Source organism: Heterocephalus glaber, unplaced genomic scaffold (assembly GCF_053883595.1).
Source record: "Heterocephalus glaber isolate CG9 unplaced genomic scaffold, H.glaber_assembly_v1.0 deba00001498, whole genome shotgun sequence".
NCBI lineage: Eukaryota > Metazoa > Chordata > Mammalia > Rodentia > Bathyergidae > Heterocephalus > Heterocephalus glaber.
In genome coordinates, this window is record NW_028258321.1 from 4352350 (window position 1) to 4378878 (window position 26529).

At 44.8% G+C, this 26529-nt stretch overlaps 1 protein-coding gene across 2 annotated transcripts in view; it reads right to left on the reverse strand.

Moving 5' to 3' along the window:
- Nucleotides 1-26529, reverse strand: part of Cfap58 (cilia and flagella associated protein 58) — a 94377-nt gene that overhangs the window by 30311 nt on the left and 37537 nt on the right. For both annotated transcript variants that reach the window (XM_021245600.2, XM_021245599.2), the window contains 4 exons: nt 23282-23422; nt 22344-22567; nt 19856-19967; nt 17701-17805 (listed from right to left, as the gene is read on the reverse strand). In XM_021245600.2, the coding sequence (XP_021101259.1) occupies nt 17701-17805; nt 19856-19967; nt 22344-22567; nt 23282-23422 (582 nt within the window). The remainder of the gene's footprint in view (nt 1-17700; nt 17806-19855; nt 19968-22343; nt 22568-23281; nt 23423-26529) is intronic.

Genomic DNA, 26529 nt, shown 5'->3' on the forward strand with positions numbered 1-26529 from the left:
TCCACAACCTCACCACTGCCCTTTAGGTTCCCCCACCCAGGCAGCAACATTTCCTGAGGGCCCATAACCCCGGGGTTACACTCTCTGGTGGGTCGGATACCGAGGGAGGGTTTCCCCTCAAGCCTTGGACGCACCAGCAGTCTTGCTTAAAACTTTGCTGAGTTTTAAAATGGAAAAGGAAAAGAAAGAATAACAGATAATATGAACGGCAGCATTTGCTATGTGCCAGGGGCAAGTCTAAATGGTGTATGTTATCAATATGATATCCCCAAAACCCTAGGAGAGAGACAGGATTATCTTTTGTCTTCCAGATGAGGAAACTGAGTCACCCAGGACATAGGGGCCTTGCTCTTGACTAACAGAAAATTGTCAGAAGCTCTTATCATCTGATAAAGGAAAAAAGAGAGAGACTATTACCTGAAACAATCCCCCAAAGTAAAAAAGAAAAAGGTAGGAATTCCATTACAGACCAGTGAGTATTGCACTTGGGACCGAAGAGCTCCTCCCTGTCCTCAGCTCAGCACTTCGGAACTCCTGAGAATCAGTGGCAGCAATGGAAGCGCTCCGGAAACACGTGTCAGGTGCTAGGGTTGCTGCAGTGCGACAAGGCGGTGAGCAAGGGGTCCCCCCAGGCCACCCTGGACAGCCAAGCGGGCGGGGCGCCCTGTGCCTGCCCGTGGCCCCTGCCAGGTGAGCCTGTAGCGCTCGGGACTCACGTTCACAGTCTGTCTTAGGAGCAGCCCATCTCCGGCTCTCCTTTTCTCCCGCTGCAGTGCAGGGCACTTGCAGGAAAGCGGGCGTCCTCCAGGGGCGCAGGAAGAGGAGGTGGCGGGACAAAGCCCACTGCCCAGAGCACGCTGCAGAAGCCGCCTCAGCCACTCCCGCTTTCCCTGTCCTCGGACTAGACGGCAAGGCTCTCTCCGGAGAAGCTGCTTCCCCTTCTCGTCCCTTTCTTCTCCCCCTTGATTCCAGAACAAGACAAAAGTCCACAGACAGGCTTCCGTTCCCTGGTGTTGTGTACACGGCGCCCCGCATCTCCCAAGACCTCTCCAGCCAGGGAGCAGCTTCAACCACTGGGCTCCACTGGCGCAGGGCCCCGGTGAGTCACCCAGGACCCGATGGCGGGAGGCAGGAGGCGGGCAGGCATGCTGCTCCCCTGCACCCGACACAGTATCACAACTCTGCCTTCCGAGCCTTAGAGCCCCGCTCCCTTCCATGGGTCAGGTCTGCTCTCCTTACTTGCTGTTCAAGTGCGTAACCCCATGATTTGGTTTCCGGTAGGTCTACTGAATGGAAATATATAGCACCTTGATTTTTAAACACACAAAACACCTGTGTGGTTTTTTTTCAATTATACATAAAAACACTGGGTGTTGGCTCCTGCTTTCCATTCCCCAAAGAACGGAGTTTGGAGACTTGGAGAGGTTGAAGCAGTTGCTGGGAATTAAGTAGGGCAACGCAACACTTTAGCAACAACTCCCTGAAGCTAGGGGGCGCTGTCCTCGGCTGTCGGGGACCTCCTATGAAGCGTCGGGTATGGCCAGCTGCTTTTCCAGGGCAGGGAAGAAAGGCTGAGGTCCCTTGGCAGCGGTTCTCTAATAATTGAACAATCCCTGGAATTGAGGGGGGCTGGTTATGGAAATGAAATGTTTCCTGGCTCTATTGGAGGAACTGGAGAACAGCAGTTAGAGGCCCTGTTCTGGCTGCCAGAGACTGACGTGTGTGGGAGGCGCCAGCAAAGTTCTTTCCCCAGAGCCCGAGAGTCCGTGCCTCGGCCCCGGCACCCACTCGGTCTGTCACAGCTGCCCCACTGGGAGAGCTCCACGGTCCACACGTGCACGACTCGAGCGTGACCGTGGGCCCATGAAACATGATTCACGGACACCGAATATTGACGCTGAATTTCACGTCACTTTTACCTGTCACGAGATTATTCTTCTTTCGGTTGGTCTCTAATCTTGCAAACACAGTCGCCATTCCTGGGCAGGCCTTACAGCACAGGTGGCGAGACTGACACAGACCTCTGCAGCCACTGCCCCTGAGTCCGGGTTCACAACCGCCACCCTGGGGTCTCAGCTGTGAACTCGGCAAGTACATTTCCCCTCCTCTCTAGGCGTCGGGGCAAGTCCACTTCTCCCTGTGGGCGTGGAAATAGCAGCAGCAGCTTCCTCTGGACATGGGGAGAGTAAAACTCAGCATGTTCAGGACACAGGAGCTGGGCCTCGGCTCCCTCCACTCTTTCTGCCCACCCCCGAAGTGACCATCCGGTCAGACCCGGGATCATCTTGTCTCTACCAACAAGGAGAAGAAGGCTGCTCACACTGACATTAGCAGAGTTTGCTGAGGGAGAGTTTGCTCAGTTGCAAATCAGGACCAAACTACAAATACTGAGATCTCTTGGGCACTCCCAGAGTCGCAAGCATCTGCTAAGAGCTCTAGGTCAGAGTGCAGAGCTCCAGGGTGACGAGCTCCAGGCTTTGAGAAGGAAACCAGAGCAAGGGAAGGTGAAGCGGCAAGGCAAGGCCCACCCTGGAAGCCGGGAGAGGAGGTTGCTGGCCCTTACTGCAGACCACTAAAGTCTCCCACCAAGAAAGAGGTGACCAACTTGTCAGGCCTCTGCTTCTCAGGCCCAACCAGCACCCCAAATCTCTGGGGGTCTTGTCTAGAAGATGCAGATTCTGATGCACTGAGCTTGGCGAGGCCTAAGATTCTAGAAACCTCTCGGGGAAGCCAACGCTGCTGGCCCCGGGCCACACCTGGAGTAGCAGTTCTTCAGATTCGGTGACAAATCCGAAATCTCCCCAGGAGTGACCAAGGCAGTCTGCTCACACCTCATGCTTCCTTGTCTGTATCAGGAAATAGGGATAGCTCTTCCAAAGCGCCGCTGATGATCAAACATACATATACACCATTGGGAGCCCTGTCCAGCACACTGCAAATGCTAAGTAAGTGTAGGATATCAGGAGGTCACACAAAATGAAGACTCTTATTGGAGAATTATCTAAAAATGGGCCAGGTGAGGCTTGCTCCCCTGCACAGCTAGTAACTTGGCTGTACATTCATTCATACTCTCCTATCATTCCAGCTATTTTACAGTTAAGTAAACTGGACTTCCATCCAGTCGGTCATAAAGTCAAATTAGAGAGAAAGTTCACCTTGAAAGGGCAAGACCCACATGCCAGCAGAGGAGCCGCCATTCCCAGTTCAGTCCATGATTTATGCCTCTGAGGGCCTCTGGGTGCAATGGAAAGAACCCTAAGTGGCATTCTCACCTGAATTGTCTCTGGCTCACTGCTCTTTAGGTGGTGTTTCCAGCCACCATAACCCGGAAGTAATAACCCCCTCTTAGTACATCGTTACTTCTACACTTAAGGAGAGGGCCCCGGTGTTCTCCCTAGTACCACATATGTCAGAGTGAGATGAAATTGTGCTAACATTCCAGGAGTCCCCAAAGCCATGCCACCTCCCCGGGGGAACCACCTGTCATTCTGACACACAGGTATTCATGTGCGGCCACCACCACGGAGCTGTGTGTAGGGAAAGTGTAGTGCCTGGCACACTGTGAGTGTTGAGGAAGGGGTGTCTGTGATGAGAACGGAATCTGGGCACCATCTTTTTTTTATTTCCTGTGGCTCTGAGGATCAAACCCAGGACCTTGTGTGTGCTAGACAAGTGCTCCACCACTGAGCTGCAGCCCCAGCCCAAGGGAAGACCCAGAGAGAAGGTGGTTGGGCGAATGGCCACTGCCTTTTCTGAAGTTGGGTGGGCCAATTATTATTTTTGTGAGTAGCTAAGTGAGCACAGAGACCTGCTGGGTGGTGGTCTTCAGGACTTGCCAGAAAGCCTGGTCTCACATAGCCCTGAATCCCGTTCTCTTGGCATCTCCAGGTTCATAATTTGGAGCCGACATGCCTGGAACGTGGGCAGCCATGGGTTACTAGAACGCGCTGGCAGCTGCTCTTTCAAGCACACATGGAGTCAGCTTTCCTGTCTGGCGTGAAGGAGATGAGCAAACACCCCGCAGTCTGCACTGGAGAACCTCAGAGGAACCCCTGGCCTAGGGCCTCCCAGTGCACCCTCCTCCCTACTGGCTCTCCACCTTCCCTGTCTCTCTTCTGCTCCCCTACACTCCAGCTTCTGGGACACTTCCCCAAAGACTGCAACCCCAACTCTTGCCTCAGAGTCTGATTTTAGGGCGCTCAAGCTGAGACCCCAGCCCCCTCCAAAGCCCGTTCAGGGTCCCACAGAGTCCTGTGTAGAATCACAGGCCTGTCACATTGCATGGTGCTTACAGAACCAAGAAGCCCTTCGAGGCTGGGACCAAGCCTGTCTCGTTGCCCCATGGAATCCCAGCACCCTGGTACACAGATGGCTCAGTAATGGGGAGGCACAGCATGTCCATGCAGCCCCCGAGTTAGGGGGTTCCTGACAATGCTTAGACTTGTCAACAATTCGGGGGAGTCCTTTCTGTTTCAGAGAAGTTTATAAAGAGTCATTCGTGTCAAGAGAAAAGACACCAAGAAGCCTGGCTTCTAGCTCCTCCACCTGTCCCACCTCCTCTGCGTCTGCTCCTGTTCACCTCTCTGATCACCTGTAGCCTGCTCCTCTGACCCCCCCATCCCCCCTTCCCCTTTTGATTCTTGGCCTCTGCAGTTCATCAAGGAATAACAATTAGGTCAAAGAAATCTAAACAAGTGAAGCTGATTGTATGGCTGTTCTTTCTTCACCTCACCTTCTCCCCAGGCCTTGAACCTAGAGGCTGCAAAGTATTCACCCTGGGCCAGGCATAACTCGCACACTTGCTTCTGAAAAGCTCATTCAATGTTCTTAAGGTTGCCAATAGGAAAATTCAATATATTGAACGTAAAAATCCATGTTTCCAGCTATTCTTGAGAAGTTCAGCATCTGATGACCTGAGCCTGCATGCCCTGGGCTAAGGTGGGGTCAACGCCTCCTGGGGATGGGTCTTCTGGCCTCCTGAGCTGCAGACCCTACCCCTCCCTTCTGCCTCCACCTCAGGCCCTCACCATGGCCATTTCTGATGGCGATGTGCAGTTCACTTTGCTCTCTCTGGTTTCTTGCCTGCCCTGAGGCTATGTGTATTTGAGCTCGCCACCCCATATCTAAGCACTTGCAAAAAAGTCTGGCTCCAGCCGCTCTGAGTGTTTCTTACGGTGTTAAGCGCCTCTAGCAAGAGGCTAAAGTAGAGCTTCCAACCCTACACCATCATGCCCCTGCCCACTGTCTGGAATCCCATTAGAGGGTGATGATGATGGCGGAGTCATGGTGCCCCCGTGACTGCAGCTATTCGAGGCCCGTGTGCCTGCCTGATTCTGCAGATACCTTCAGAAAAGAAGTCATTGATCCCGGGTTCAGAAGAAGCGAGGAATAAATGGATGAGGGTAGAGAGAAGGGTCCCCAGGAGGCACAGCTGGCTAGACTTCCATTGCCCTTGCTGCTTGGAAGGCAACAATAGCTAAACAGACAAAGAAACGATGTCCTTCCCACCTACGGATCAGATTCCAGTTCTGGCAAGAACACAGACTTCTTCATCTTCCTGCCAAAGCTGCAAAGAGAGGTGCAGGACCCTTTTCACAGTATCCCCGAGCAAGGGGAGAATTTTGAGCACTGCCTGCCTGGGCACCCAAAGACCACAGTGACAGTTTGCAGCAAGTTTACAGGTCCCTAAACCAACAGTAAATTCCGGACACTTGTGAAGTTAGAAAAATGCAAAGGTGCCAGACAGGAAGCATAATTCCCTAACCTGTCAGCTCAAAGACAGAAGTTAGTCCTTGGGAGACATATTCCTTGCTGAAGGACAGCACTCTCCCCACCATCAGTAGGCAAGGGGCTAGGAGTGTGACAATCCCCAGGCGGGTGCAGGAGCTGCCTCTGAGAGGCTTAAGGTCTAGCAGGGGAGTGTCACTACACACAAGCACAATGATTTCAATAACTACAAGTGTGAAGTGTAATATGAAGGTGAAGCCAAGGTGTAAGATACCCAACCTAGGAAGAGAGGGGGCTCTGAGGGGGAAAAGCAATTTACACAAAATCTCAAGGGTAAGGGGTCGCCCAGGCCAAGTGCCATCTTCACTGAGCATTTACTGTGCGCCTTTTCTGCACCCGGCAGTGAAATTAGACAAGTTACGCAGTGCCTTTCCTCAAAGAGCTCAGTCCACGGAGTGGGAGACGAGCTTCCTTATCTGCTCTTGGAGACGACAGCCCCTTCATCACAGTGACACAGATGAAGGAGTCATTTAGAAGGTATTCTGATCCTCAGAAGGACTGAAGGGAAAAACAATGAAAACGGAGCTTTGGCAAAGGGGAAGGGGACCAGGAGTTGGAGGGTGCAGGGAGGGAGAGGAAGGGTAGGGGATGAAAAGAGAGACAGGCGAACAGACGGACGGAAAAGGGAATTAAGACACATTGTGTACATGTCCCAACTCCCAGGATGACTGTAATCATTATGGGCTGCAAACATGTACTGATAAAAAACTCAGCCAAAATCTTCACGATGGAAAAACGTGCTGTTGCGGGTGGGTATCCACAAGGTCTGTAATAATTTAATAAAACACATGAAATTGAGAAACTTTCCAATCCTCAGAAGCAACTAGGGCTTTACCAAAATAATGAGGCTTATTTAGCGGGGCAGGCATAGGGCAGCAGCCTAATCATCCAAAACTAAAAACAAAAGTGCTGAATGAGGAGCTGATGATGTTATGCTTTCTATCCAGGTGTCTAGCCAAGAGTGTCACGTGCCCATAGTCAGGGCTTCTGGGAAGTGACTGGCCACAGGGGCATGGTATGCACCGGAGGACTGGTCCATTGATGAGCTTAGTGCTAAATGTGATTTTAGAAGAGGGGGTCATGGTGGGTGTGGCCTGGAAGTGTCCATCTCCCCTCCTGCCTCCCTCTTGACTCTGCTTTTCCCACTGCCGTGCCATGAGCACTCCTCCTCCGCCATGCCTCTGTGCCACACTCTCCGGTCTTTGAGTCAGCTGACTATACACTGAAACCTCCACAAACTGTGAGCCAAAATAAACCGCTTCTCCCTTTAAGTCTCAGGCACTGGGTATTTTGTTCCAGTAACTAGGTAAGTAACTAAGACAATCGAGAGGAGTAAAATAGGGTAATAAACTTTGAAGGCCTGCAAAACACTTGGAAATTATCAGTATTAATCGAAATAAATGTTAATAATAGCAGTGTTAATGATAACAGAACACGCTTCTAAATCTCTATGTGCATTAACACGCTTGATTTTATGGGTAGGGCCAGGTATGGTAGTGCTTGCCTATAATCCCAGCACTCAGGAGGCTGAGGCAGAAAGATCTAAAGAAAAATCCAGCCTAGATGTTTTGGTAAGCCTTCTTGTTGATGGAACAAATGCTTGATACCCACACAACTTGAAGGCTTATGGTTTCAGAAGTTTCAGTCCATGGTTTGTAGGGTCCAAGACACAAACATTATTGCAGAAAGGCATGGTAAAGGAAAGCTGCTAATTCATGGCAGCTGGGAAGCAGAGTAGGTTGGAAAGAGCCAGAGAGGAAGGGGCCAGGGACCAGATATAGTCCCCAAGGTCACACCCACTATGGTCCATTTCCTCCAACTACCCCTCACCTAAACACCCACTCACTCATGAACTCATCAATGGGCTAACTCACTGAAGAGGTGAGTGCCCTCCCAATCCATCCCCTCTCCAGGAGTCTCTTAATCCAGTCAAGATGAGGATCAAGATTAATGGACACACTGGGGTACATAGCAAGACCTTGTCTCAAAACAAAAGACCTACAGATACACACTATCACTGTCCCCATTTCCTAGGGATTAGAATAAAACATTTCTTTAATGGTCATCTATCAGACTAAATAACTTGAAATCTAGCCCAACTTGAGCAAGCAGGCCCACACCAGACACCCCCTTCCAAAAGCAGGCAAATCTTAACTGGAAGCATGGTGACGCCCCGCCCATGCAAGGAAGCAAGCCCACGTTAGATACATGGCACCCCCTCACATGAACAAGCAGGCCAGTCAGGATGGTGCCCCATGGATGCAAGCAAGTAGGCACATGCCAGACATCCAACGTGCACGCGCGCGCACACACACACACACACACAGAAGACCATGCACCACTCCACGATGGCTCTATGTTTTGCTTCCCCTTGGGCCAGTAGAGGTGAGGACTAGACAACTGACCTGATCCTGGATGAGGACAATGCCCAGGGAGAGAAGGGAGCAACCTGACCCCGAGACTGTCAACATTAAATCTAACATCAAGTCTAACAGTCCACCCGAGAGCCCAGGAGACTAATGGCACTTCTCATCTGCCCGTGGAAACAAGAACAAACCTTCACTTGTGCTGCAATTAGTCTGGGATGAATGGACAGAGGGATTTCTGGTGCAGGGAAGGAACCTCAAAAACCCATAGGCCCTAAAGCTAGGCAGAGAAAATTGCAACTGGCTGGACCCCAAGACTGCAAATATTGAAAGAAACCTTCTATTCAGAAACACAGGTAATTTTTCTTTGATTCAATCTTTTTTGATTTTTCTATTTTGCATTATTTTTATCTTTCCTTTTTTGGATTTTTGGGGGCATTGGAGGTTTTCTCCCCTTTTTCCTTCTTTTAGTTTCTTTTCTCTCCTTTTCTCTTTTCCTCTTTCAACTTTATTTTCTCCTGCTTCTTATATTTCTTTTATCTCATGTGTTTTGCTCTATATATCATTTTTCTTTTTTTCTTGTTTGTTCTTTCCCAAAACTGTTCTCTAACACTGATAATTTCCTTTTACTCCTCAATAAGACCCCCTATTTTGCTTCTCTTTCCACATTCTCATATCCCATTAATTTTTCAAATTTTGCTTTATTCATTCTCCAAAACCAGTCCCTCTACCTTTATGACTACTAAGCTTTATGAAATTCTAGATGGGTCATTAGTTTTAGGCTATTGCTATTGAATACTGTTCTCATTTTAGTAAAGGTAAAATTGTCCTATTTAGTGATATTTACTGAAGGTCAAGAGTAGATGAATATTTTGTCTGTTAGTATTCATACTATAATTATATATCTCTTTCCCATGGTTAAAGGTAGTACATTATTGGTCCTTAGGGTTTATGAATACTTAGATTCTATTTGATGCTATACTTAATGTGTTTTACTACAACCAAAGTGACATAGACATTGCTATTAATTGGTTTCCTTGAAGTGATGATACAATAATACCTTGGTTCACAAACACTTCTGTTTGCAAACAATTCAGTTGGCAAATAAAGGTGTTTGGTAAAATTTTGCTTCCATCCACAAGCTCCACATCAGGTGACAAATATGACCACAGCCATCTTCCCCCAATCACAAAACAAATGAAGTTCATAAACCAAGGATTGTTTGGGGGTCATTAATAATACTGTGGCCCATTCCTGGAGAACTGCTACTGGGCCAAACAAGCTGCAACCTCCCATCCCACTACACAGGGGTGGTCTCATCCCAGGAAAGAGGCAAAGGTCAATAGTTAGGCAGGCCCACAGAACACCCCTGAAAAGAGGGGTCTGTATTAGAAACAAAGCTTTCTGCTAAAATCAACACCCATACCTCAACACAAAAACAAACAAACAAAAACATGAGAAGACAGGCCAACAAAATACCTCCAAAACTTCCCAACTCCCCCAAAGCTGACCTTCAAAAGCCAGACACTGAAATTATTTTAAATGATGTCATGAGAGGTAACAAAACAGATCAATAAGGCATATGACAAGTTCACAGAAGATATAAATAAGCAGGTATTGGGCCAAATAAACAAAATGATCGTGGAGCCTACAGAAGACAATAATAAAAAGCTAGCAGAGGTAAATAATGCAAAACATGAATGACCAACATAGAAAAGAATTAAGAGTCCATAAAAAAGGCTCCAAATAGAAATTCAGGAGATTAAAAATTCTATCAAAAGTATGAACAGCAGAACTGACCAATGGGAGGGGGAATTCAACATAGCTGAATAGAGGGGGAGCCATGTTGGAGCGACTCAGAGAAAATCAACTAAAAACATAGGCAACTAGAGGAAAGGGAGGAACACACATCCTGATGCCAAAATCAGTCTGAAATAGGAGACTTGTAGGTCAAACAAAACGTAGGCACAGGACTTTATAAAAGAGTGAAAGCAGCCCACAGGGCTGCCCATGGGTCCACAGCCTTCACGCGGAGCAGGAACCGCCATTCCTGGGAAGATCCCCAAAACACAGAGAGACTGCAAATGTGTGGCAAAGGCAACCCACACAGGACAGATCTGGAACATAAGGGCCCTCTCCTCTTTTGCTTTCCTGCAAACAGAGGATGCTGCAGCCTGGCAACAAATTCCACCAGCACACACAGGGGAGAGTGACCAGGAAGTTGCTCCCTCCCTGATGGGCCAGCAGTTTTTTGTTTTTTTCTGTCGTGAGTCTGAGCAGCTAACTGGAACCTCTAACAACAAGGTTGGGAAATGGCAGTGGCATTGAGGATAGCCATTGGAACAATGCTACCTCTCCTGCCCTAGAACCAGTGCAAGAGATGCACTTGGACCACAGGTGCACTTGGGACCAGCAGTGCGAACAGCCTTGGGCTGTGGCAGCAGGACACGGAGGGCAGCAAGTGAGAGGAGCCAGTAGTGTGGAACACAGGAGGCTGTGCAAGGTCCAGGAGGGGCCAACTGTACACGGGACTGAAAGCAGCCCCGGGCTGTCTCTGTCTGAAGGCACCAAAGCAACTGGGAGAGCAATGCAGAGATAAACAGGGTAAGGAGACATGGGTGAGCCATCCACTAAGCTGCTGGCTAAAGACTGGCCCAAGCCCTCACATTGGGAGGCCAAGATCAGCCCACACCCAGCACTAATCCCACTGCAGACTTGGCAGGGTTCCCCGGCACAGACTTGGACACTACCACCGAACTGTGGGCTCCTGAAGAATTTTTCTTTCTTCTTTCTCTCTTCATTTATTAGTTTGTCTTGTTTTTTCTTTTTCTATTGGTGTTTGGGGGCGTGTTTAGCATTGGACTTTTATTGTTTGTTTTCTTTTTGCTTATCCTGTTTCTTTCCTCAACTGTCTTCCTTGATTTTTTGATATTTTCATGTGAATGAACATTGCCACTAATCTTTCTGGTTCACTTTGATATTCTTCTGCTTTCTCCTTCATTCTTTCTCTCCTGTCCTCTTCTCTAGTTTCCCAAAGCTTGGGCAATCCTCCTCTGTCCTTCTGCCCTGCTTCTACTATATTTCTCTTCAGTTATCACTCTGTTTTGTCCGCTATTCCTTGTAATATCACTCTACCAAGGGGAAATTCACTACATACAAGTTCCTGGTTTATGTTGGATATTGTTATGATTATAGATCTTTCTCCTATGGTTAAAGGTATCAAATTAGCAGTTACCACAGTTTTTCAGTTTCTAGACTATGCTTGATAATATTGCTATTTTTAATTGTACCACTTTAGCCTTTATGCCATACCCATTGTCCACTCTTGTATGACAACATTGTGATTGTCTGGGGTCATAATCATCACCATAGTCCAGTACCAAAGAGCTGGGAGCTGAGCCAAATAGATAGCAAATTCTCATCCCTAGTAAATTGGGAAGGTAGGATCTTGGGACAGACACACAGACCAAGAGCCACCTACACCTAGAAGACATCTCTGAGAAATAGACATTTCCTAGGGAAGTCTCAATACTAGTGATAAAGCTACCTAACATAAGAAACTTACAAGCATCAACACAAAAAACAAATTAAAATAAAAAATAGAAAATGGCAAGATGCAGAAGATAAATCAACCCCAGGCCTCCAGCCCACCCAGAACAAATCCATAGGACAAGATGAGGAAATCAGAAGCCACCCACTGGAATTTTCTGAAATGATAGCAGCAGAAGTAAATACACAGATGAATGAGGCTATAGAGAAAATCAGAGAAGAAATAATCTCAGGTTAAAAAAAGGAGATGATGATCATAATGAAGGACCTGCTCAGCAAATCTAGAGTAGACATAGATTTTTTTTTAAAATAGAGGAGCTTAGAGAAATGATGGAAACCATGAATGCCCAACATTGGAAAGAAATGGAATACATGAAACAGATTCAAACAGATATCCAGGAAATTAAAAATTCCATTGAAAGTTTGCAAAGCCAAATGAATGAAAATGAAGACAGAATATCAGACCTAGAAGATAGGATTGCAGCCAGCAATCATGAAAAGAGAGATCTCTTAAAAATACAAGGGACAATGAAAAAATAATCCAACAGCTGCAAGATGATGCAAAGAAGAACAACCTAAGATTCATCAGAGTCGATGAAAAAGTAGAAGTCAGCACAAATGACATAAAAACTTGTTCACAGAAGTAATGGCAGAAAGCTTCTCAAGCATGGAAAATTACTAAATATCTTTCAGAATCAGTGGAGAAATGAGATACTTCCATGACCAAGAACAACTGAAGAAATTCTTGACCACCAAACCAGCTCTACAAAATGTTCTGAAAGATATTTTATAAAGAGATAATGGAGACCACAATTCCAAGAACACCAACAGAAAGAAGCCACCAGGCATGGCAAGCAATTAAACAGAAGTGACCAATGTGAAGAAAGAGTGTCAGGTCTACAATACAGGGCTGTTGTCAGTGACCAAATAATAAGATACCTTAAAAACAACAACACAGGGGCCAGGGATGTAGCAAAACAACAACAGCAACAGAACATGAGAAATCAATCCAATAGCTCCTAGATGATGCAAAGAAGACTAACCTAATATTAATTGCAGTAAGTAAAAAATAAGAAGATAGCACAAATGACATTTTAAAAACTTATTTACTAAAATAATAGCAGAAAACTTTCCAAATAAGGGAAAAGAATTTAACATACAGATAAGTGAGGTATATAAAACCCTAAATAGCCACAATCAGAAAAGAATATCTCCACAAAACATCATGTCTAATGCAAGAACAGAATCTTTAAAATGGTGAGAAAAAAACACAATGAACCACTTATAAAGTTAAACCCAATAGAATTACAGCAGACACAATTCTCAAAGGCCAGGAGATGTTGGAGTGAAGTGTTTCAACCACTAAAAGAAAACAATTTCCAACCCAGGCTGATATATCCTGATAAACTATCTTTCAAAATCAATGGAGAAATAAGATATTTTCATGATAAAGAGTACCTAAAGAGGGCTGGAGATTTAGCTCAGTGGTTCCGCTACCTGCCTTGCAAGCTCAAGGTCCCGAGTTGGATCCCCGGTACCAAAAAAGAGAGAGAGAGAGAGAGAGTACCTAAAGAAATTCATGACCACCTAACAAGCACTCCAAAATATTCTGAAGGATATCTGAGAAAGAGACAATAAAATTATCAATGACAAAAGGGCCAGTATAGGGAATACACCAGATAGGGTGAGCAGGTAAGTAGAAGAAAAAGATAGAGAATTAGTAGCAGGAAAATAAAGCAATGGCAGAGATAACTCAGCACCTATCAATAATAATCTCAATGTGAATGGTCTAAGTTCCCCAGTGAAAAGACACACATTAGCATAATGCATGAAGAAACAAAATCCAGTGTTCTGTATGCAAGAAACACATACCCAAAAAAGAAACTCACAGATTAAAAATCAAAAGATGGAAAACAATATTCCATGCACTGGAAATAAGGAAAAGAAGCAGAGGTCCCTATCCTATATTCAGACAAAATGGATTTTAAGCCAAAATGGATCCAAAGAGGCAAAGAAGCTCACTACGTATTGGTTAAGGGAACAATCCAATAGAAAAAAATAGCAATTATTAACATAAATGCACCAAACAATGATGCACCCAAATTTATAAAACAAGAACTACTTGACCTAAAAGACCAGATAAAGATAAACACAATTATAGTGGGGGAACTCAATACTGTACTATCACAAATAGATAGATTGACTAGACCAAAAATCAACAAGAAATATCAGAGTTGAACAAAACCTTTGAACAAATGGATTCAGTAGATATCTAAAGTGTTCTGGCCAACAACAACAGAACATAAATTCTTCACAGCAACACATGGAATTTTCTGCAAAATAGACCACATACTGCTAATAAAGCAAGCTTAAGTAAATGTAAAAGAACTGAAATTATACCATGCATGTTATCAGAACTTAGCACAATGAAACTAGAAATCAACAACAAAACACAGAAATATGCAAATACATAAAAACTGAACAATGTGCTCTTAAATAAACAATGAGTTACAGAGGAATCAAGGAAGAAATAACACAGTTTCTAGAACTAAATGATAAAGCCACTAAAACATGCCAAAACTTAATGGGACATGATTAAAGCAGTCCTAAGAGGGAAGTTTGTAACTGTGAATCCCCATTCACAAAAACAGAACAAACTCAAATAATTAACCTAACAATGCACCTCAAAGTCCTAGAAAAACAAGAAAAATTCACTTAAAGCTAGGAAAGAAATTATTAAAAAAGGAAGGAAATTATAAAGATCAGAGCACAAATTAGTGAAACTGAGACAAAAAAATATAATCAGTGAGTTGGTTGGTATCTCTTCCTGTTGAATTGTTCCCTTAACCAATGTGAAGTGACTTCTTTGCCTTTTTTGATCAGTATTAGCTTGAAATTTACTTTGTATGAGAATAAAATTGCTACCCATGCTTGCTTTCAGAGTCCTAGTGCATGGAATATTGCTTTCCATTCCTTGATTTTTAGTCCACGAATTTCTTTTTGAATTAAATGAGTTTCTTGACTACATCATACTGCTGGATTTTGTTTTTTGATCCAATCTGCTAATCTGTGTCTTTTAATTGGGGAGTTGAGGCCATTTATATTGAGTTATTACTGAAAGGTATTGATTTATTACTATTGTTGCATTCTTTTCCTGATGACTTCTTTATTTAAATACTTGCATTCCTTGATGTACTTATTTCATCTGATCTTTTTGGCTTTGTTGCTCAATGTCTCTTTCTAGGATATCTTGAGAATTTTTTGGAGTGCTGCTTTGGTGGTCATAAATTTCTTAAGGTGTTCTTTGTCATGGAATGTCTTTATTTCTCCATCAATTTTGGAAGATAGTTTTGTACGATGTATTAGTCTGGGTTGAAAGTTGTTTACTTTTAGGGCTTGAAACATTTCACTCCAAGCTCTCCTAGCCTTTAAAGTCTAAGTTCCAAAGTCTGCTGTAATCCTAATGAGTTTATCTTTCTATGTGATTTTATTTGCTTCTCTCTGACAGCTTTTAAGATTCTTTTTATTGGACATCTGGGATTTCGACTACAATGTGTTGTGGGGATCTTCTTTTTTCATCGTAGTTACTTGTGTCCTATATGTTGAGATCTTTCCTCCTATTATTAGCTCTGTAAACAGATTTTTTTATTTCATGTATGCTGTCTTTTAATTTCCCTCTAACTCCAATTAGCCTTAGGTTAGTCTTCTTTGTGTCATCTAGTAGGTGTTAGATGAATTTTTCTTATCCTCTTATTTTTAGGTCTTCTCTAAGTAATTCATTATGAATTTTCATTTTTTCCTCGATTTCCAAAATCCTATCTTCACAACTGCTGTTTATGAATTCTATAGAATATTTTATCTCCAGGATTTCTGTTTGGCATGGAGTCTAAATCCTTGGTAAATTTGTCATGCATGTTTTGAATCATTTTGATCAGCTCTTCCAATTTTCTATTTGTTTCTCCTATATCTATATTGCTTAGTTGGTATGTTAGTTCCACTGTTTTGGGTTATGTCCTCTTTGAACTCCCTGAGTTTTTTTTAAATAGTGGATATTTTTAAGACGTGCCTTTCAAAGGAGGAATCATTCTTGGAATAAAAATATTTAGAACCAAATGAAAATTCCATATATCAAAACCTGTGGGAAGGAACTAAAGGAATTATTTGAAAGATGTTTTATAGCCTCAAATGTTTACATTAGAAAAGAAGGAGCTCAATATGTTGCTCAGGATAGAGAACTTGCTTAGCATGTAGGAGTCCCCGGGTTCAATCCCCAGCACTGAAAAATAAAAAGGAAAGAAAAGAAGGAAGGAAAGAATAAAAAAGAAATGAAGAATAAAGACTAATAAACTTAACATCAATCTAAGAACAGCTAAGAGGAAGGAAATAGTAGTTACAGCAGCCAATGAAATACAAACTCACCATAAAGAGTTTTGACAAAACACCAAATGTGCAGTTTTTTTTTTAAACTTACAAAGTGATGATAACAGTGGAAACAGGGCAGTGAATTGGTAGAAAGTGAGGGTTCTGGAGCTGACTGCCCGGCTGATTCCAAGCCTGCCACTTTCCTACTGCGTGGCCTTGGGGCAGTGCTTTTTGGCTGGCACTGGTGGGCATGCAGCTCAGGCTCTGGACAGTCAGTTCCTAGTGCCCACGAGCTAGTGGTCCTTACAATAAGACTTCCAAGTTGTGTACTCTGACCACAGTATCTTCTTCCCACAAAGGAAATGGGAGGAGGGTACACTGAGGTTGGGAAAATGTGTTTAATTCTCCCCAATCATGGAACTATCACCAAGTGTTGAACTGATTCAAGACCAGATTTTCCCGACTTCGAAGTCTGCCCTTTCACCCACAGTGCTCATCCACCAGAGAAGAGGAAAATAAATCCCTGTTGGCTGCTCAGCTGGTCATGCTCAGGAATGATATTTACAGTACACCCAACTTTAGGGAAAATGTATTTTAGGGTCAAAAGTGAAATAGAAGGGGCCAAAGGCCACTTGCACATGCACACAAGTTCCCACTCCTTCTAATGGCAAGCCAGCAGTTAACACTGTGGGCTTTGGGATCAGAAACCACATGAATAATTAGTAATGCTTATTCGACACTATGGGCCAGGCATAATGCTAAGATCTTGCAGTGCTCAGAATATACCTTTTCGTGGGTCTGTTCTCGTCCCATAATACAAATTAAGAACCTCAGATGCAGAGAAATTAAATTCAAATTGCTAGAAATTGGCAGAGGCAGGATTTCAACCAAAGCCATCTAACTTCCAAGCTGCTTTCTTATCTTATTCCTTTTTTTGGGTCCCAGGGATCAAACTCAGGACCTTGCACTTGCGGGGCCCCAACCTCCTCACCTATTGATTGTGTGTGACAACACCCACCACACCCTAACTGTGCAGAGAAAATGGGAAAAGGCAGGGGAACCCTCCATCCTGCGGTATCTGCAAGCAGCAAGTGAGGAGGAGGAGGAGGAGGAGGAGGAGGAGGAGGAGGAGGAGGAGGAGTGTGAAGAAGACAGTGAGCATGGCAGTGTTGTGACACCTTTGACAAAGACATAGGCCTAAGTGCTCCAGAAAAACTTACTGCATAGACTCCTCAAAGACATCTTTCCACTTCTCTCACACGGCTCTTTCTGTGGGCAGATCCTTTGCGCTGTATGTGAAAGCTTATTTTCAAAATCAAAATCACAGCATTTCCCATTATGTGAAGATATGAACAAAAGTATTTAAAAGAATCTGACAAATAAAACTGTAAGAAAGTGAGAAAAATGCTCACGTTACCAGGTTGCGGTTAAGTCTAGCTTTGAACTTAATTTTCCAGAATTCTTGAAATACCCGTCATCCTGGCAGAAAAACCCAATTAATCAGGCAGTGTTTGTTCTCTATGTGTGAGTCACTATCGCCATCTACAGTTAAATGTGGGGCATGCGGCACTGTCAAACCACCATAAGATCAGGGTCCAGGGGAAGTTGGTGGCCAGGACTGAGGAGGAAATACTACCTGAAGGAGCAGCTCTTTCTCCACCACCTCTTCCGTCTTGCTGATGAGCCGCCTCTGCAGGGCGTGGATTTTCTGTATCAGTTCAAAGGAACTGGGGTCGCTGGCCTGTCCAAGGAGACCAACAATAGCAATAAACAGCTGAGATCTCATCAGTTTTGAAGCACATGTAAAGTAAGTACTGTTTTATTAAAATCTATTTCAAACCTGAAGACCTAATACAGAGGGAATTAAAACCAAAAAAGAAAAGTATAACAGATAGGATGGTGATAAATATCTGTCCCTCAGAACAGCAGACTGCAGATTGCCTGATGTCTCATCTATGCCCTTAGTTAGCTCATGAATGCAAGGTGAATAATAGTAATTATTATTATAACTGCTATGTGTGACCCTTGATTTTTTTACCCCCATCCATTTGCTATGCTGATTGTTCATCATATAAAATCATATCTTGGCTGCACAACAGTCTCATAAAATAGTATTAGACTTCCCTTCTTAGAGATAAGATAACTGAGGCTCTTAGTATTTGGCTCATTTGCCCAAATTCATAAAGATTGGAGCTGAATTTGAGACCAAGACATGCTTGGCCCCAGAGCTCTGATGCTTCTTTACGATGCTCTGGAGGTTTCCCTACCACCTCGATGCCTCCAGGAGGAATGAGCCAGGATCCCTAATTCACTCAACCTTCAGATACCCCTTCAGTCACTGCCAACAACAAGGTTCAGTACAGTCCATGATGGGGAAGGTCTCCAGGATACGGATGTGTGCAAAGGTAATAACTGGCAGCCGAACACGGCCGTGGAATTTGGAATGGAGCTATCAACCCATAAAGCTCTGAGCTTCCTCCAAAAGTTATCTGTGTATGATGAGAACAAGAGCTACGCTTATAAATTGATAAGTTGTTGTCCAAACTTTGAGACTTTGAGCCAAAGCTTCACTCTCAACTGTACTAATATTTTAAATTAATCTAGTAGCTAAATATTTTCAATTGCCTCCCAGAGTACCTATTTTCTAATTTTTTAAAATAGAAATTGACACAGAGTTGGAAAGTTTAAAGATTTCCTTGAAAACACATAGAATAAATTAATGGTAAATGGACTCAAAATCTTCAGCTCCACTTCCCCAGAGAGATCTTTAGGCTAGTGAACCACACCACTCATTTTATCTGAAGAGGAATAAATGATGGTGGAGAGGAGAGAGAGAGAGAGAGGAGAGAGAGATTTCATTGAGTGCATAAGAAACACTAAGTGGAGCCATTGATACCATACATTGGGACTACACTTGGCACACACTCACTTGGCAGCACTGCATGGTGTTGAAACTCCAGGCTCATGTTTACATAACAATGTATGATGCATTGCCCTTAATGCTTTCTTCATTAAAAGGAAAAGAACAAAATGAAACACACAAACCTGCTTGACTGATTTCCCCCACCCTGATCTTTCTGGCAGCATAGACTCGTATCTCTCAACACCCTCACTGTTCCTTCAGTAAAAGCGTCTTTGGGCACCGAGATCACTAGGTACAGCTACAGGAGAGGGCCTTCTATCCCGTGAACAAGTGGGGCTTGTCATCATTGGTGTGTGCAGTGCTGGTGGTAATGCCTATCAGGAAGTCGTAAAATGTAACATGAAGTTGCCCCCCCACCCACCAAGGGAACTTTGGCTGTGTCCCCACATCCTAAGAGAAATGAGTTTGCCTAACGTGACATTAGTCCTCAAGATGGCTACTCCACAGAGCCATATTTCTTCCTGTGATAAATAAAAAGATGCAAAGACAAATTGACAGACAGTTAAGATGCTGGTGGCCAACGTAGCCAATGGCAATTAACAATCCAAGACTAATAGGCAGCTACAGGATACCTGGTGGACCAAAGATCACCCAAAGAAGAAAAGAAATGTCCACTGGCGAAGTCAATTCATGGCTCTCACTGGGCCTTTTTCAGCAGAGAAGATTTGTTCTTCTTTCCCCAAGACTTTGTAGACAAACCTCAAATGGAACCATCTGGTTCTAGAGTGACTCAATTTACATTTGATCTAGTCTTACATTCTAGGTGATGATTTGCGAAGTATGGCATTAAAGGCACTTCTCAGGTGAGAAGCCTGGAAAGGGGCGGGAGATGAGACCTGGGGATGACGCCATGTTCTGCTGGGCTCACCTCAAGCTTCCTCCACCGATGCACATTCATGGGGTTCTCCAGCTCCTCCTCCAGGGCTCGGCATCGGGTCCTCTCCTTCAAGAATTCCTTCTGCATGTGAAAAAGCTCCTGCCTGAATAAGACACAAAAAGTGGGGATTTGGGCGACCTCAGTGAACAGAGACCAGCATGTTTGTGGGGCACAAGAGCTGCCTTAGGTTGAAACAGCAGCACCATAGAGGCCGGGCTTCATAACCTTGAGGCCAAATGGTCAAGGAATTTCAAAGCACGAAAGAAAAAGGAGGTAGATCATGAGAGCTTCAGCATACTCGCCACATTTCTAAGTCTCTGCAGTAACAAGCTATGAGTGACCCATCCTGTGCATGCCCTGCCTGACTGCAAACTCTTGCCACACAGGTGGCCGTGTGGCACCCTGAGGACAGTACACCTCCACCCTCACTGCCATCAGGTTCCCCCGGGGAGTCTGACAACATCCCTTTGCCAGGACCCAACCCCCAGAAGGATTCTGTGGCGTGGAGTCCTTGGGTTTTAGTCTTGCAGATCACTCTCACGTGCATTCAGGCCTGAGAACAGTCAGGACCTGGGAGGACATTTTACCCCCAAGTCCACAACTACTGGACAGGGATAGCTGGAAAGGTCCTAAAGCCCTGGCTGAAACATACTACCCATCTTCAGGAATCTCTAGTCCACGGGTGATGCGCTAAAGCCATCCTCAGTACACTGGCACTGGCCACCACCCTGTCGGCACCACCCAAAAGTCCTGCGGGGAAGTAGAAAGGGGGTGAGCACTCACACTGATGCATGTGGTGAGAACATTGTTATCTGTCCTGGTCTGCAGTGGGTGTGCACAGTGCTAACACTAAGCCATCTCTTTTACTTAATTGCTTCATTTAAACCAATAATACAACTTCCCCTCATTAGCAAGACAAACCATTAGAATTAACTGCATGATGTTCGCTCAGGAGGGAGCATACATCGAGCTGCTCAGAATTGAAAGCATATTTTTAACATTCCAACTTTCTTGAGCGCCATCAGAAGAGGGCAACAAGAATTAGCTACCATATTTGATGAGTTGCTTGGTACTAGACTCAGTGCTAGGCACATTGCATTTGTCTTCATAGTAATGGTAACTACAAGTTGGAAGTTAGAGAAAGTTAGTAATTTGTCCAAGGCCAAACAGCTTGTAGGTGGCAAGGCTGAGATTAGAATTCATGCCTGCTTGCTTCCAGTCTTTTTCAAGTTGTTTTCTCATTAGAATAAAAAATAGAATCCATTATCAACAAACTAGCAGTATTGACTAGGAATTGGTAAAATGTGACCCTTTCTGTATGTCATAAAAATAACTCATGGTTGACAGGTTGAGTGATGGTCTGAGAGATCATTCAGTAGCTACCTAGAATGGATATATTTGTCTCCAAAATGGCAGTGATGATATCTCTGGGTAGTAAAATTATGAGTGATTTTCTAACCCCTTCCTTATACTTTTTCTGCATTTCCCACATTTTCTACAATGTATTTGTATGACTTTCATTAACTGAAATATGAGCAACTTTAGCTAGATAGATGATAGATTGATTAACAGACCCATTCTTGACAGTGCCAACCTCACTATTCCTGAGTATAGTCATGCATCTAAACAGCAAAGCCATCTTCTAATTCAATTCATTGAAGGAGCAGGTCCAAACTGTGTCCTTATCCCAGGGTGGTCAAGGAGACTGTGCATCTCCCAGTCTGTGGGGAACAGGGAGAGCATGTGAGAAAAGACCAGACCTCTGATTCACTTTCCTGCAATTGCCTGCATAAAACACAGCGATCTTTTCCCACTGGGCAAGTGGATCTTGTGTAATGCAAGATTTAAAGAAAGAAGAGGAGCACTAAACTAAAGTGAAAGCTACAGAAGATAAATCAGGAGTGAGATATAAAATCTGGCTGCCTTGTAAGGTAACAGATTTTCAAATAGTGATAGAATTAAATTTTCCACCTCTTTTTATCCTGTATGTAATTCCAAGAAAATGATGTGCAAATGTTACCAGGAATGAAATTTAAATATTGATGCTCCATCTCTTATATACTGACCTAAATTTGAGAGAGCTCATTGGGGGAAGAAATGTCTCTGAATTGCAACCAGTCTGTATTTCTGATTTATTGTGAAATTTCCTTTTAAAAATCCTGAATAGTTTGGGTTTTTTTTCCGTTACCAGGGATCGAACTCAGGACCTTGTGCTTGCCGTCACTGAGCTACATTCCCAGCCTGCAGAGTAGTTTTGAATACCCTTTTGTACTTACTCATACCCACTGAAAGGAAATCAGTTCATTTTGTGTCACAGAGTGAGCACAACATAGATCTTTATGGGAAAGTTGTTCTCGATGTTTGCTGACAGTTGCATCATATGAAATCCATTTTGCACAATTTTAATGAGGACCTTGAATGACTAACAAGCATGAACACGAGGTCATTTTGGGAGCCCCCGCAGACCCTGGTCTGTTACCTGAGCTCCTCAACATTAGCCACACTCTTGGTGAGGATCCCCTTCTCCCGGCGAAGCTTCTTGATCTCCAGCTTGAGGATCCTCATGTCCTCCAGCCTCTGGTTGTACTGGCTTTCGCCTTTGTTCAGCACGGACTGCTGGATCTTGATCTTCTCGTAGAGCAAAGCTAACTCGTCATTGCGCCGAACAAGCTGAGACCCCAGGATGTCTCTTTCACTGGTGACCTAGAAAGGCAGGACAGGGCACGGCAACCTGGAATCAAGTCACTCTTGTCACCACAGCAGCCCCTCGGGCATAGCACTGGAAAAAGCCTGCTAGGCAATCAGCACTGGATTCTCCCCCAGTGTTTGCAATCTCCTATGGAAGAGAAATCACTGCACAATAAATAATCCATAATAGCAACCATCTAATAATACAATAATCCTTGGCCCCTGGGCACGTCACTTTGTGTGTGTTTTCCAACCCAATTTTAATATTTGAATTTGCATGATTTTGCACATTTCTACTTCTTGCCAACTTCTGCGGGTGCTTACTGTCTTGCACTGGGTTCTCTCTGCCAGGTCCCTGAAAGCATTTCGGTTCCTAACTGCCTATTATGCATCTGCATTTCTAGCTCCTGAATTATGTAATTATTAATTGCTATTCTATATGAGCAGTTAATTATACTGCCCTAGAATGTGAGCTCCCGGAGAACAAGGGCCTTACCATCTTGTTGGCCAGTGTGCGTCCCCAGCGTCTGGAGAAATGACTCACACCTTGGCAGTGCTGGTAAATACGAGCCAAGTAAGTGAGTGACTATTTCATAATCAACACAGATCAACCTCTGCTGCTGCTCTTCCAGTAGGTTGGACGGCAGCGGGTTAGAGAGGACAGAAAACTCACGGAAAGTGAAGCTGAGCTCCTGTGAGCGCTAAGGGGGTCTGAGGAGGAGGCTCTACCTGGTCCAACTCCTTCTTCTCCCTCAGCCTCTCCCCATCAGCTTCCGCAATGATTCGCAGGAGCTTCCTCTCTTCCGCCTCCTGCTTTGCAATGAAGCGTTTGGTCTCCAGGGCTTGTTGTCTCAGCTTCTGCAGCTCAGCCTGAAAAGCAGTGAACGACATGGACAAATTTCATTCAGCAGTGGCCCAAACCAGGACCACAGGGCCTGGATTCGACGTGTGCTTGTGCCACTTCACCTTCTCCTGGTATTTCATTTAAGACCATCTGCTCTCTCTCACAAGCCAACAAACCTACAGCACACACATATTCACACTCACTCACATACACACACACACACAGTGCCCATCACAGAGGCCGTGTGTGTGCTGAGTTAAGCCCTTGGGAGAGTTCTATCACTTTTCAGCAGCTTCATGAGTATACAGCACCATTCCATCCCGTACCAGGAGAACGCATTATGAACAGTGCAGGGGAGGCTGTGAGGTATGGACAGAAGAGGCCTCTATGTACCAGCTTCGGTGACAGCCCTAATGTCAGCAGAATGCGCACTGCAAAGGGAAAGCCCATTGTGAGCAAACATTAGATCAGTCAAAGAGGACAATCACAGTGACAATCTTCGAAAACACTGATGGGACAGAAGGAACATTGTGGTATAAAAAGCCATACAGGTCCCAGTCCAAAGACACTTCCAATCCAGCTAAGATGACAAGAGAGACAAATCTTAATAAGTCCAGGCAGTAATTTTTCAAGATCCCTTTTCTTGTCATGTAGACAGTGAACTGATGTTACAACAGGTCAAAGGAAAAGACATCTTCAAACTGGGGAAACCAGGGACCTTTCTCAGAGTGCTCACCCCTGAGCCCGACCCCTGAGGGCAAATGCCACTCATTGAACTTGGAAGTTAAAAAGGAAACTTCTTCTCATCAAAGCATACATCCATTTCCATTCCATAAATATGTTTGTGACATAAGATATCCCAGACATTGCAAACCTCTTATCTCTATTATGTGGATGCAGTTATGAAGACAAAGAAAAAGCAAATAGAAGGCCACAGAGCTAGTTAGCGGCAGGATTGAGTTTCCAACAAGGATGCTTCCATGTCAAAGCTCCCTCTGTGGTCATAGTTCCAAATCGATACAGAGGATGAGTACAACTGAGAACTCAGCATCCATCTGCAGTGATGAGCACAGCCATCATGGGTGAGTATGCTCTCTGCCTGTGTGTGGGGAGGGACTCGTGAGCACACAGGAAAGGTTCTACTTTGGCCTGGGGTTGAGAGGGGAAATCAGAAACCCTTGTGGCCAGATCTGGCTCCCATGGAGGGGTGTGTTGGGGGAAGCACCTAACAGTCAGGCTGTGTGAGCAGAACAGGCAGACTTCACAGAAGCTGGTATATTCGCCAGACAGTGCGACACCCCATGTAGTTGGACTGGAGAACTAGGTAGGGAGTGGCAGGGGGAGAAGCTGGCAAACAGCTGAGCTGGGCTGGATGGGAAAGGACCTCACAGACCACACACCATAGAGTATGCAAGGCAGAACCAGAGTCACCATGCTAAAGAACATGCCTTCCTTGAAGAATATGTCCTTAAGAGATTCCTGCCCAGTGGCAAGACTGAGCAGGTCAGCACAAGAAGAAAGCAATGAGGAGGAGCAACTCTGCTTTCATTCAGACCTGGGATCACAGGGAGGACAACAAGATGATATAAAACCTCAAAGTGTTAGTGCTTGCTCGTCGCCAGTGCCAGTGAAAGAGGTATCGATTGTTTCCCTGCTGTAAGTATCGGGACCCCCATGACCACTCACCAGAGAAGCTTACCAAGATGGCAGAAAACGCCACACTTGCCAGAGTCCACCAACCAACCCGACTCAGCCAAGGTCTGCCTCTAACCGATGAAGGCTAAGAGCCACGAATCCTGTGCCTCAAACTCACACCAATAGCCAGGATGCTGGACACCTCGTAATAGATGTGAAGTGTGACACATTAAATGCAACCAGCTACTATGAAAACAAGAGTTTGTTTTATGACATTTTGCTTTTTTCATTCATGAAATATGTTTTGGTCTAGGGACAAGGAGAAAGGACTACTTAGTCGGGTCAGACCCGGTCTCGTATTTGCCACGTAAAGGGCTGCCTGTTAGGAAAGAGAAGGGAGCACCAGCGTTTCTATTCCCACAATCATTTAAGGTGACAGCAAAGACAGCGATAAAATACCTGTGTGGCTGATGCTTTCTTCAATCAAACTTTTATTTTCCCATATATGCAACACTCACTTCCCTGTTCTTAAGTGCCAAGAGCTGATCAGAATCCATCAGCAGAACAGAATGAAACCCCTGTTATATTAAAATGCAATCAACGGTGTGTAAAAGCATCTGTCTGAAATGTAAAGCCAAACCGTTCGTGTGTTTGGCATTGCTGGGTGCTTTTTTCATAATATATCACAATTCTGAGTGGTCTCCTTATGTCATAAATTTATGGGCTGTAAACAAGATGTGGCATTAGACGTTGGCAGCAAATGTTAACATCAACAAAATACCTTGGGTCTAATACAGCCAGCAATTATAAATCTGAGCCGTCTCACTCAGCAAAGGAACAGCCGCTGTGCACCCAAACCCCACCTCGCAGCAGCTCGGGAGGGACTGGGTTTTTCGCGCCTGTCAAAGTTTTACTAGGGGCATGAATTTTGTAACCAGCAAGAGAACACACTCCAGTCAGCGCCCCTCGATTATACAGTGTTACAATGCGCATTTGTGGACTGTATATCATCTAACTTGGCCCTGGGTACAGATCATATTTCAAAAGCCGCACTATGAGAGACTCAGCGGTTCTTACATGAACCGCGAAGAAGCCTCCTGGTCCTGACAGTCACTAGGCTTCCTCTCTCTTTCACAGATGACAGCTCCCTATCTGTGTCCCGCTACAGAGTCCACTAAGTGAAGGGATACGGTGGCCTGAAGCCAGTGCCCAGTGTGATGCTGAGCTAAGGACATGGGGGATTTGCTGCTGAATTATTCGCTAAGAATCAGAACACCATCGTACAGATGTAGGACGACTGAAAAATGACAAGGCAGAATCAGGTCTTTTTAGGACTGGAAGGCAGACTCGGAGCAAGACGGCTGCATTGGAGTGGATGAGAACAAGACAGGGGCTGCGTGGGCAGTGAGGTCAGATGTGGCCACAGCTACGGAGAACTCTTGGCATTCTGTCGCAGCCATGGTGTATGGCCAACATCTCACTCCCAAGGAGTCAGGAA